Source organism: Abrus precatorius, unplaced genomic scaffold (genome assembly GCF_003935025.1).
Source record: "Abrus precatorius isolate BTA unplaced genomic scaffold, Abrus_2018 Scaffold11, whole genome shotgun sequence".
NCBI classification, from domain to species: Eukaryota; Viridiplantae; Streptophyta; class Magnoliopsida; order Fabales; family Fabaceae; genus Abrus; species Abrus precatorius.
In genome coordinates, this window is record NW_020874303.1 from 7,432,534 (window position 1) to 7,446,142 (window position 13,609).

At 32.7% G+C, this 13,609-nt stretch overlaps 2 protein-coding genes across 2 annotated transcripts; one reads left to right on the top strand and one right to left on the bottom strand.

Annotated features, from left to right (window-relative positions):
* Positions 1–7,996: 7,996 nt before the first annotated feature.
* Positions 7,997–9,430, bottom strand: LOC113855558. Its single transcript, XM_027487197.1, has 4 exons — positions 9,082–9,430; positions 8,605–9,024; positions 8,414–8,511; positions 7,997–8,299 (listed from the first exon to the last, which is right to left on the bottom strand). The coding sequence occupies exons 1-4, from the start codon at positions 9,428–9,430 to the stop codon at positions 7,997–7,999; spliced, it is 1,170 nt and encodes a 389-aa protein (XP_027342998.1).
* Positions 9,431–11,683: 2,253 nt separating this feature from the next.
* On the top strand, positions 11,684–13,319 carry LOC113855559. The gene is made up of 6 exons (XM_027487198.1): positions 11,684–11,909; positions 12,041–12,338; positions 12,474–12,599; positions 12,887–12,968; positions 13,076–13,156; positions 13,263–13,319. Exons 1-6 carry the CDS (start codon positions 11,684–11,686, stop codon positions 13,317–13,319), a joined length of 870 nt encoding a protein of 289 aa, XP_027342999.1.
* The last annotated feature ends 290 nt before the right edge of the window (positions 13,320–13,609 follow it).

Below are 13,609 nucleotides of genomic sequence, written 5' to 3' on the forward strand. Positions count from 1 at the left end.
TAATTTAACCTAATAATCTTTTGTCATTAAAACAATGATACTATATGATATAAATTATGTATAAATAATAATTTTTTTATCCAAATTATATATTTTTATATAATTTATTTTTAAATTATAAAATTTATGGAAGGTTCTTAATGGTACTAAAAGGTGCCAAGTGGTAGAAGGGCATTGTGTGGTGGTGGCAACATAAGATGCTAGGCTACAATAATAATAATAAAAGTTGTTGGGTGGTAACACATCACAAGTGTTTGGGAGTATATATGGTGGCAAAAGATGCTGAATGGCAATGATGGTTGATATCAACCAGTAATGGTAATAAAATGTATCAAATGGTGACAAGCATGGTGTTAGACAGTAATAATAACGGAGGTAGATAATGCTAGGGGTGATCATAGTAGAGGTATCTGATCATGGTAATGGTAAGATTTTTAAGACATGGCAGTGGTATAATGTCAGTGGTACAAATGACAAATGTTGAGAGCATTGACAAGAATATTGGTGATAAAAATCATCTAGTAAAAATGATAAATGATTTATTATATCTTTAATGATAGCTAATAGCTCAAACATTTTATATATATATTTTGTAAGCCCATTAAACTATTAATTAAAATAGGATATCATAGTTTAACTTATCTTATTATTCTTATATTATTTATCAAATGAATCCTAAAATTACTTGAATCATAATAATAAAAAAAAAATTGTGAATTGGTTATTCAAGGTACGCAAGCAAAAATACTCTTGTTAGTGAAGATACTATCAATATCAGTAGTAAAATTATTTATAGGAAAGAACTAATAATAAAGTTGTTAAAGGTTTAAAAATTTAATCTTTTTTAATAACTACTATAATTATATAATGATAAGAGATCTTTTAAATAAATTATCTTTGGAGAATTTAAATTAAACAAGGGTCGTTGTGTGACTTTCTAAATGAAAAATTAAAATTTGTTTAACGTTCAAACATCATATTTAATTTAAATTGGAGGGACAATCATGCATACCTTGCTTTATATATAGATATATATGAACTTAACCCACTATACTTAAACGCAAGAATGAGAAAGATATACAAAGGATAATGGTAATAATGAGAAGAAACATTGCATAAGTTATAATTAATGAGTATTAGAGCTTATAATTTGTAAGATTGAAGTAAACTTTTAATTTCACGGATTAATGGTTTTGGTATGTCACTTTTTTTTTTTCACTTTTGAATTAATAAAAATAATACTAATTGGGAGTCTTCAGTACAAAGATCCTATCAAACATTCGGTTCCTAATTAAGCAAAGGCCTAATAACAAATCTGAAATTGAGAATAAAGGACCAGATTACCCACAAATTTAATTAATAAATTCTCCTTGAGCATTACAAAGCTCTTATGGCCGCTTTCTTTCTTTAGACATAATAGATTTCTATTTAATATATCTCAGCAAAAATTTATCAAAAGAACCAAAATTAGAAATAATATAACTAACATAATTTATAATATTAACGGCTAAAGAGGTGCTATTTTCAGTTTTCCTATTCAAAATCCACAAACTCTTATAATTGTAAAACATTTAAACAACTCCAAATATGACACTCCAATAATTAACACCATTTAGACCTTTGTTTTTTTCAAGTTTAAATTCAACCACATGAGCAATTATCATGAATTAGAGTAGACTGGAAATCATTGGCGATAAATTTCATTTATCACACAAATTATAATTTAAAAATTCTTTTATTTTTTTTCTCATTATACCCTAAACCTGAGCCATCTTTTAAAGGAAGACTCAGTTTTTGGAAACCTAGCCATTTATAAATAATCTTAAAGATATGGTGGAGGCTAGCATGAGTTAGCATATTAAGTAACTTATGAGTGAGTAACTATTTTTAAACCGTTAAATGTATTTTAAAATTTATAAACAGTTCAAATCTTTTATCTGTAACTTAATAATATAAGTTTATGTATATTTATCATTTAATCATTTGTAAAACTTTTCATAATTTCTTTTTGGACCTTCAAAACCTTTTATTTTGTATCTTGAAAACTTGCGATTGAAAGACTCACTTTATAGAAGTTCTCCCATACTTGAAAGCTAAATAAGAACACAGATAAATAAATTATTGTATTTAATTCTTAGCAGAGGTTTCTTCCATCTAATATTTGCTCACCTTCGAAGAGTGAAATAATCATGAATTCTATTGTTGGAGTGATAACTTTTAACACTTAGAGTTGTTACGTAATTGATCTTCATGAATTTTCTTCTTCGAAGTGTTAACTTTATGCACCCAAAGTTGCTACGCCAAGTACATAACACTTGATTCTTGATCTTTTAAGCCTAATTCCTTTACTTTCTTAACTGCAATCTTCAACTTAAAAGTCTTCAGCTTAAGCTTATGCACAAAATTAAGTCTTTTTAAGCAGAATTATCCAGAATTGAAATAAAATCTAAAATTATAAACTATTTACACAATTATGAATATCAATGCAATTTTTATGGTGTTTTCAAGTTTATTTAATATTTAACTACTTATTTACTAATAAAAACTAGGCTAAAAATATAATAACATGTGGATTTATTAAACAGCCATGAAATATCGAGATTGTGTAACTTCACACCTAACTCATTAAGGAAACTGTCACTAAGCTATGACATTTCATGTTCTAAGAAAATAATAAAAGATAAGCGAGACCATTATTAGTAAGAATTTTATTGTACAAGTTACCTCTTGATACATTGCTCATATTATTCTCCATGTTATATATTATCAAGTTCTGAACAATTTTTACAAAATCTAAATCATTTCACCCTATATAAATAAGATGATTAATTTTTAGAAATTAACATGAAGTAGGAGATGGATGACAATTAAAAATTCAATTCAATTAAACAATATCCTTGCCTCAAAAGCCGACAACATAAAATATTATTATATCTTATAAAATTTTTGCAACTTTGTGCTTGCCAAGTATATTTTATTATTGTCATTTTTACTAATCATAACATGGATTTAAGCTTATTTATAAAAAAAATAATTAATATTTTTATTTGAAATATCACTTTAACTAAGCTGTAATTCGCTTTAGTTAAACTATATGCTTAAGCTAATTATAACGAGTATTTTAGATTAATCTCTGTCTTAGATTAGCTTAAGCCACAACCGATAAGCTTAAGCGAATGTGTGTTAGATTCGTATATATTTTTAATTCGCTTAAGCATATAGATTGTGGCTTGAGCTAATTTTGATAATAAAAAAACTACTTCAATTTATCTCAGTCTTTGATTAGCTTAAGCGTTCATGTGTTAGCTTAAGCAAATTTGACGAACAAATTAAATTCATTTCTGTCTTAGATTAGCTTAAGCCATAACCTATGAGTTAAAGTGAATGTATATTAGATTCATTTATGTCTTTAATTCGCTTAAGCTCATGTGTTTTGGCTTAAGCTAATTTTGATGAAAATTTTAAATTCATCTCAGTCTTTGATTAGCTTAAGCGTATGTGTGTTAGCTTAAGCGAATTTGACGAATAAATTATATTCATTTCTATGTAAACTTAGCTTAAGCGGATAATTTTGGCTTAAGCTAAATTTACAGTGAAGTAAATCCGTGCATTGTTTCTAGTTTAACAAAATCTCTTTAATCATTTTCCTTATTTTGATCAAATAAAAATGATGATTTTTAAGATAATCACTACGCCAAAATGGAGATCTGAGAGTAGTTCTGTTTTGAATTAGAAAGCGTTTAGAACTGCTCTAAAATCTTGCGTTATCTGATGTATTATATTTAAGAGAGCGGTTAAACAAGCGTTATCTGATGTTAAGATTAGAGAGCGGTTTCAGGGGAAACCACTCTCCAAAGTATAGGTGTAAGATTAGATAGCGTTTCTGCGTGGAACCGCTCTCTAAAGTATAAATGTAGACCGCGAATCTGAAATTTGAAATTGATTTCTTTGTGAGTTTTCTTCATTTTTATCACAAATCAAAATTGAATCTTGAGTTTATATATTTGGTGTTAACCAAACAGTCCACATCTACATGAATCAAACACAAGTAAGCAAGGAAAAAAGAAAGAACAAATTAATAGGATAATTTTTAATATTAATAGAGAGAAAAAGAAAGAAAGAGAATGGATGATTCACCGTTAACAAAGAGAAGAAGAAAGAAGTACCTACAGATGTGAAAAAATTAGCGTAAAGAAGATGAAGAGAGCAGACTAACACAGAATGAAGAGGTACCTATAGATGAAAAAAAAAAATTTGTTAGCGAGAAAAAACGAAGAGAGCAGACTAATAGAGATGATGATGAAAACATAAGAGAGCAAAGAAGAAACTTACAGTAAAAGAGACCAGCTTTTTTAGCTAAGAAGAAGAAATGTGTTGAGCGTGTTCATTTACAAATGACTTTAATAATATTAGAGAGAGGTTAATAGAGAACCGCTCTCTAAATATATAATTACAAAGCGGTTTTTATTAACCGCTGTCTAAGTTAGCACTCTAAAAGTTCATTTCTGTAGTAGTGAATTGGGATGAGTATACAATGTTTTCAAATAGGAAAATCTTACAATTGAGAGTATAAAAATCGAAAAGGAGAATGGCTATGTGGGTTAGGGTTCATGGTAGATATGACAAACGAGTTTGCATACTATTAAAGAGGAAAAATAATAAAAAAATAGAAGAAAAAAAAATTGAACAAAGTTTCTATGATAATATTCCAAAAGAAGATTACCTGACTTTTTATTCAAAAATAAAGATGAGAGTGAGTTTGAGAAAACATAATATGATTTCCTGTAAATAACACTACGCCAGAAATTGGCTTTTGAAGCACCTACTTAGATAGCGGTTAGTAATAACTGCTTTGTATAAAACACTAAGAGAGCGGTGTATTGCTGAACGATATTTAGTAGAAGAAGCAATGGAATTTTGCAATGAATACCTGTCAAATGTTGAATCATGTGGCATTCCAAAATCACGTCACACAGGAAGGACTTTAGAAGAAGGTAGCAGTGGTTGTCAACAAATAGAGGTTCCTAGACTGCAATGGGAACAAGCACACTTGTATGTATTACAAAACACTCCTGAAATTGAACCATATATAAGCTTGCACAGAGAGACATTGAAGCGTAGAAATCCTTCCAGAGGTGAGAAATGGATAACAAAAGAACATAACCAGCGATTCATTGGATGGCTACAAGAATATGTTGGTGAACAGTTGAAACAGAATAACAATTCGGTATCAAAAATGATTCGATGGTTGTCAAAAGGTCCTTGTATTGATGCCTTTTCATATAGTTCATACTTAGTCAATGGTTTCACATTTTACACAAAACAGCATGACGATCAAAGCACAATGCAGAATAGTGGGGTAACTCTGGTAGCTGAATCATTGCATATCTCCAGTGCAAAGGATAAAAATCCAATATATGCAAATATGTCATACTTTGGAGTCATTGAACATATATGGGAGTTGGATTACACTAACTTTCGTGTAGCAATCTTTGGATGCAAGTGGGTAGACAACAACAGTGGTGCTCGAATTGACGATATGGACTTTATAAGGGTCGATTTTAAAAAGGTCGGTTACTAAGATGATTCGTTTATCCTTGCATCACAGGCTCAACATGTGTTCTACATCGTAGATCCTGTTGACAACTTATGATCAATTGTCCTAATATCTAATAAAATAAATGCTTTCACCGATGAAGAATTAACAGAAGAAGAAATTAATGTGGAGGATGATCCTTTAAGAAGTGTTGAACACATGTCAATTGCTGATACATTAATATATGACGAGGATATTTATGCAAAACATGATCATGAAGAGGGTATTTGGTTGAATCCTTCATTTCATTCAATAAAAGGTCATAGGAAACTTAGTAAGGCTAAAAAAAAAAAGAAAAAGGTGCATTTCATATTAATTTTGAATTGATTATAATGTTTTTATGAGTTTACTTTATCCCTGAATGTAATTATTTAATGTTAACATTTACCTTTTGTCTTACAGAGATGACTTCTTTAAATAACATGGACGGGAGTCCCCCTCATCACTCCGTTGAGGCAAATAAGAAAAAGGGTAGAGGGATTACTAAACTTAAGTCCATTAGCAAATCAAGAACGTTAGGACAAAAGTTACAGATAAATTGTCACCATTAATGAATTTTGCAATGATTTTCAATTATTAATTATGCTAATATTAGTAACAGTAAAATGTATTTATGATTTATATTTGCATATAGGTTGGCTGGAATGGAAAAGGTCAACCGATAGACCCTAACAAATCAAAATTTGCACATTTCATTGGCTTTGTTACTAGGAGTACAGTGCCAATCAGTTATTCTGATTGTACAAATGTCCCTACTAATGTTAAAGAACACATTTGGGAGCAAGTTAAGGTACACAATCATAATCGTTTTAGTTATTTTATATTGGTTTATCTGATATGTTTTTTGTTTCCAATGTAGGAAACTTTTGAAGTGGATGTTGTTCATAAATATTTTGTTCTTTCTTTAGCTGGACGGGACCTTCGTGCATTCCAGACACGTTTGAAGAAACATATCTATGACAAAGATGGAAATTGTGTCCTCCATCCTCTGGAGAAGTATCAAAGATTCATCACAGTCACTGATCATTGGATGAACTTTGTCAACCAAAGTTGCACAGAAACTTTCAAGGTACCATGTCACACATTATTATATCAAATTACTGTCACCATTGTAGAAAGGGTATTGATTTGATATGTTTATGAATGCCTTATTTCAGAAAGAAAGTGAGGCTAATGCACAAAGGGCAAAAGCAATGTCTTACAGATACAGGAGGTTAGCTAAGGGATATGCTCAGTTGGAGCAAGAGTTGGTATGTAAATTTGTGTCTTATGTAACAATGTGATGCTAATGTGTTATCTTATGTTAAACCTATTAACGAAGACATTTAATTATTAATTTTGTCTAGATTGCTACATCTACATCTAATTTGACCTCAGTACCTCAACATGTCCTTTGGAAAGCTGCTATGGTAAATAAACAAGGTAGCATTGATGACGAAGGAGTTAAAAAAATAGTCGATGAATTTGTAAGTACTTAATACTAATGTGTTAGTATTTTCAAATACGTTAAGTTTTGTTTTGAATTCTTTTTCCTAATGGTTTTTTGTTATGTTTATTGTAGGAAACCCTTTCATAGGTCACTCCAGACGTTGAGACTGAATCAACAGCCCGAAATGACATACTCTCTCAAGCACTTGGTATAAGTGAGCATCCAGGTCACATGAGGACTGTAGGTTTTGGGGTGACCCAAAAATCTGCATTTGGGCCAGCTATGTCCACATCCTTCATCTACCGAGTGGCAAAACATGAAGCATTGGGTAGCGCATTTGACCAATGTAGTGACACAGTTGACAGGGGATTAGGGACTACCCTCATTCATGTCAGGTCAGATGTCATTCAACCCCACTCATTCCCCACCACCATGTATGCCACCCCCTTTCAAAATTACTCCTCAAATGCAACCGATGGCGGATATTGGTCCCCAAACGCCTGTAGATGCACCTTCTACCAGCCATAGAGGCAGTTGCACACCAATTGCATCTATTGAGATTCCAGAGGTATTTAAACTACAGTAAATCATCACTTACCTTTTAATGTTTACTGCTTTTGATTTTATTTTTGTATAATATAACAAACTTTCATTTGTAGGGTGTGTAACGCCTTATATTTCTTTTTTCAATATATAAAAAATTTTCATAAAAAGTTAAATAGTAGAGTAAATTTTTTTTTTCTTTCAAAAACTCTCTAAATAGAAACAGACATGGAAATGATATGAGGTTCATAGAGTAAAATTTCATTAATTCATAAGTACTTTAGAAAAACAAAGATTCTAGAATTTGCACCAACATGTTCACATATGCCATTTCTCATGCTCCCATCTTTCTTTTTCACCAAAAGAACAGGTGCTCTCCAAGGTGACACACTTGGCCTTATAAACCTTTTCTGCAATAATTCTTCTACCTATTTCTTTACCTCAGCCAACTCCATTGGTGACATCCTATATGATGCAACAGAAATAGGATTTGCTCCCGAAATGAGATCAATAGTAAACTCAATCTCTCTTTCCGGTGGCAATTTAGTTACATCATCAGGAAAAACTTCAAAAAAATCTCTAACCACTGGGATATACTCAGGCTTCATTTCCTTTTCAGTCTCAATTGAAAATAGAACCATGAAAGCCTTAGCACTCATTACATTTTCCAATGGATCTGGACCTAAGAGTTTAGCACTTTCTGATACTTTAGTGCCAAAAATCAAAACTTTCTCTTTACAATCCAATAGAACATGGTTGGATGACAACCAATCCATTCCCAAAATTACATCAAGTTGGGAAAGAGGTAAACAAATCAAATCTATACTAAAACTCCTACCATGTACCATCACAGGACAACCTAAACACACAGAAGAAGTTGCTACGGGTTTACCCGTAGTAGTAGATACAATAACATCACAAGACAATTCAGATACAGGTAATTCTAGACATCTCATACAATCCACAGAAATAAAGGAATGAGTAACACCAGAATTAAACAACACATTTATAAGTCGGTCTTTTATGATACATTTACCTCTAATAAGCTCCTCTGATTTTGAAGCCTCAGCTCCACTCATAGCAAAAACTTTGCCTTTCACATTTGGCTTTATTCCAGTGCTTGCTCTAGATTCAGGTCTTTGTTCCACACTAATGCTTCCGCTCTTTTGTGGAGCAGACCAACAGACACTAGCAGAGTGTCTCATTTTCCCACAAATGTCACATGTTAGTGGAAGTTGAGGACAATTCTTTTTAATATGAGGTCTACCACACTTGAAACATTTTAGTGGCTTTCTGAAAGAACCTGAACCACCACTACTATCTTGTTGAGATACAGTCCCCTTCACTTGAGACTGATTTGGACTAGAGTAAGGTCCTCTAGAAAATCTTGGAGGCCTTCGGTCTTGCCTCACAGGACCACCAATTCTGGTATCCACTGTCTTACCCTTAGTACTGACTTCAAATATTCTGCATTTACTCACTAGAGTGGGTAAATCTGTCAGCTAGAATACACTAACAGCAGCTCGAATATCTGGCCTAAGCTCATGTTCAAATTGAGCACATAGATCTTCCTCTCCATCATTATGTTGATAGTGAGGCCAGTATTTCATCAATTCATGAAATTTAGCAGCATATTCACCTATAGACATGTTTCCTTGTTTCAACTCAAGGAACTCCCTAGCCTTCTGTTTCTTTAAATCTCTAGGGAAATAATTTCCCAAGAAGGTTGCCTTGAATGTCTCCCAAGGAATATAACCATCTTTTTGCAGTAGAGTTTGACTAGCAAATCTCCACCAGTTCTCAGCTTCTCCACTCAGCATATAAGTAGCATAAGTTACTTTATGCTCCTCTCTACATCCCATGGCATGGAAAATCTTCTCCACGTCTGCTATCCACCTCTAAGCTCCCTCAGGATCAAACTTTCCCTCAAATTTTGGAGGGTTATGCCTAGTAAAAGAAGAAAGTCCTCTATACTCGGCTAGTTCAGCCTCCTGGTTATGTGCCAAAGTCTCTAAGACTTGGGTCATGCGCTCCAGGAGTTCATTTGTAGCACCAGCAGGTCTACCTCTACCAGCCATAGCTCTAATCATGCAATAAACTCAAATCACTTATTAATCTATCATAGATAGATCTAGTTCACGTAATTCACATCTAACAAGTCATATTAGCAAATAATCATTTCATATTCTAGTATATCTATTACACAACACAGACATGTTAGTCTCATACCCCAGTCTGGTCTGGATGAACTGCTCTGATACCAAAATTGTAACGCCTTATATTTCTTTTCTTAATATATAAAAAATTTTCATAAAAATTTAAATAGTAGAGTAAAAAAATTTTTCTTTCAAAAACTCTCTAAATAGAAACAGACATGGAAATGATATGAGGTTCATAGAGTAAAATTTCATTAATTCATAAGTACTTTAGAAAAACAAAGATTCTAGAATTTTCATCAGCAATAAAAAGAAATAGTAGTTTTACAACTGTTTCAAAAAAATGCTATAGAATTGAAAATATTCATTACATAACTCAAAATAACTAAGTCCTATAGCAGTTCTCATTCATCCATGCACTGTGAGCCTGGTACTATTCATCCTGGTTTCATGAAAAATATTGTGTAAGGATGAGTCTCTACCCTACCACTCATACATAACATATACATTCTTCACAAAACACATCTTATCACGATTAAAGAAAACATCATGGCATTACATATCACAGGGTCATATAAAGCATATTCTCATCTCAACGTGTATTACATTACACAGATTCACAATTTCTTTTACTTTTATCTGCGCTTACCGCGCCCTGTGGCCACAGTTATCTGATGCATCTATCTCGAGGTCTTACACATCCATGTAAATAGTCGCCGGATGACCCAATGCAATACAGATACAACGCATGCAATAGACGGCCCCTTAGCAAAGGTAATGGTCAGGAGTCAAGTCGGGAAACGAGTGTGTGGCCATGTGGTGCATTCGAACACAATATTCCGTGCACAATCCCGAATGTCACTCACCACCCTGCATTTCCCCAAGATATCTCATATCGTCTCCATCTTCCACTCCCCAGTGTATCTCTGTCATTATTTACATCATATCTTTTTCCATCTCATACTCTTTCGAGTATATTCACATGTTCACATATGTCATTTTTCATGTTCACAGATATTTTTCATCATATTTCCACATACTTTTCATCATATACATCAAACCATGGCATATTAACAATACACATCATTTTTACATGAAACACAATATATTCAAACATGAAACATCCATCTCTTTGTATATTTCATATCACAAAATCATATAATCATATCAACCATCCTCAATATACCTTATCATGCCTTATTTGGACATAATATCACATTTTCACCATGTATTCATCATAAAATCACATAAATAATCAATTATTCTCACTTTTCACCGATTATTTTTCATAAAACAAGGATTATTCCACATATAATCACATACATGACAAGATCTATGGGAATACGAGTAATAAGCATAACAAAATGATAAAGTAGAGCCCCCTTACCTCAAAACAGAGCTTTTACAAGGATTTGACCGAAGATTTAACTCTAGAACGGAGTTTTTTTCCTAAGAACATCATGAACATCTATAAGAAGAAGAAGAAGAAGAAGAAAAAGAGAAACAAACAGTAAATCTAACTTCAAACTTAGAGAAACTTACTTGAAATCCTTTAGAACGGACGTAGAATCACAGATCTGAAGAGAAATCTAAGTTTAGGAGGTTTAGTATGGGAGAAAATGGCGAGATATGACCTTAAAACCTTCGAGAACCTTGGGTGGGAATAAAAATTTCATGTGAAGCCCCCCTATTTATAGAAAAATTTTTGAAGATGTCAGCATCAATGTGATGTAAGCGATGATGTCAGCATGATGCAAGCGATGATGTCAGCAGTGATGTCAGCATGATGCAAGCGATGATGTCAGTGTCAACATGATGTAAGCGATGATGTCACCGATGACATCAGCGCTATGTCACTGTTGACATTAGGGGTTACTGTACATACACGGTTTCTTTCTGCTCACAAAGTACTATAGATTTTTCTCATTAATATACTACAGGCATGACACAAAGCATAGGATGTTACAGGGTGATCATGATTGTATGCTATACTTGAACAAACCTTTTCGCCTGGTTGCAAGAGATAGAGTATATCATACAGTGGCTGGAGACTCCTTACATAATATGGCTCTTCTTCCAGAGCATGGTAAGGTTTCTATAGAGGTAGTGCAACGACATGAGGAGGACTTTGCACTGCCTATCCCAAATGAACAAGCAAACCTGTATTCCCTGAGAGATGTCATTGGTACTTAAGTTGCTTGGCCATTGTCCCTAATCACTTTAAGACCCAAGGTATGTAAACGTGTTTCTTTATAGTTCCTATTGCTAGATATTATAATTAAAAGATTTGTTCGTTTTAGGTTGCCCCTTCATCAGGTAAAGGGTTAGGGAAAGAGACAGGGTACTCAAAAGAGTCTATTGTTGGTCCATCCAATAAAGGTAGCACTGATTGTGTGTCATCAGAGATTCTGAAGTTGGCAGAAGCCCAAGGTGCTGCATGCTTGGATATGATGAAGCTGTTTGTGAGAAGTGATCAAGTCATTGATACAGCTACAATTCAACTGACAAGTGAACACTGCGGTAAAGAGTTTTGTGACATTGTGGGGAAGGAAAACATCATAGAGGTCATATGTCGACATTGGTTAAGTGCCTCTAGCATTAACCTTTACATACAGTACATTAATTTTCAAATTATATAATTCATAGTCAATTTATAACTTGTATAACCTTTATTTAATAATGTACAATTCTACTTTTGCAAAACAAGATATTTGTGTGAAGCTTATTTGCATGGGACAATGGCAAATAGATTCTCATTTATATCTCTGTATGAAATGGACGAAGCGCTTAATCCGAACCCACATCAACATATAGCTGAAATGTTAAAGCGTCATATGGGTGAAGATCACTTGATATTTGCACCTTATAATGTTGGGTAAGTCAATCTTAGTGAGACTCTGCTTTATGTTTTATAATTTAGCATATAACTTTTAAACTTAGTAATCTTAAAATGATATTTATACTCATGGTAGGCAACATTGGGTCTTGGTTGCCATCAATACTGCTGACGAGACTATCTATTATATGGACCCTCTACGCAAGCAGCTAAAGATGAGAACACACATGCAGAACCTATTTAATAAGCATTCATTTATGTCAACTAACTATGATTAATGTTAAGTGGTTCAAATGTATTTAATTTCTTTGGTTCATGACTTTTAGTGCTCTTGTCACCTATCGCGCAGAGAGGGGAGTGCAGCCCTCTAGTACAAAGATGAGTCAAACAAAATGGGTTACTGTACAGGTAAGACTATATCATATCTCATGTTTTTAATTTTTACCTAAAGTGTAATTGCACTGTATATCATTCTTAGTTAATGCTGTTTTATTTGATTTTTATCTTCCACACAGTGTCCTAAGCAAACAAATAATGATGACTGTGGATATTATGCGTGTCTATTCATTGGGGATGCTTTGCACCATGGACAAACTGTAATCCCAATAAATGTAATAATCTTACACATTCCAATTCATTTGTCATATGCTTATTATTTCACTTAATTAATTAAGTTTTGTTTTCCCTGTCTTTGTATTTCAGTACTTTCCAGAGGTGCAGATGCCAACATTTCTTGACAACAAAATTTGTCAATTGTAAAATGAGTGGTGTTCATATCTGTACCATAGATATTTAAAGGACACATTAAGCACAATAGATTATTAATATTCTTTTACAATATTTAGACAATTTTCTGTAAAGGCTAGGCAAAATGTGTAAATATGAGACTCTGATTGATTGTAATCTGTACATGTGAGTTGTAATTGAATAATACAATGTGCAATTGCTCTGAAATTCTGGTATATCAGGCTCTGTTTGAATTTTATATTCTGTTTGAATTGGTTCTGAATACCGTATAATTTACTAGGTATGCTAAAAAAAAGATTTTA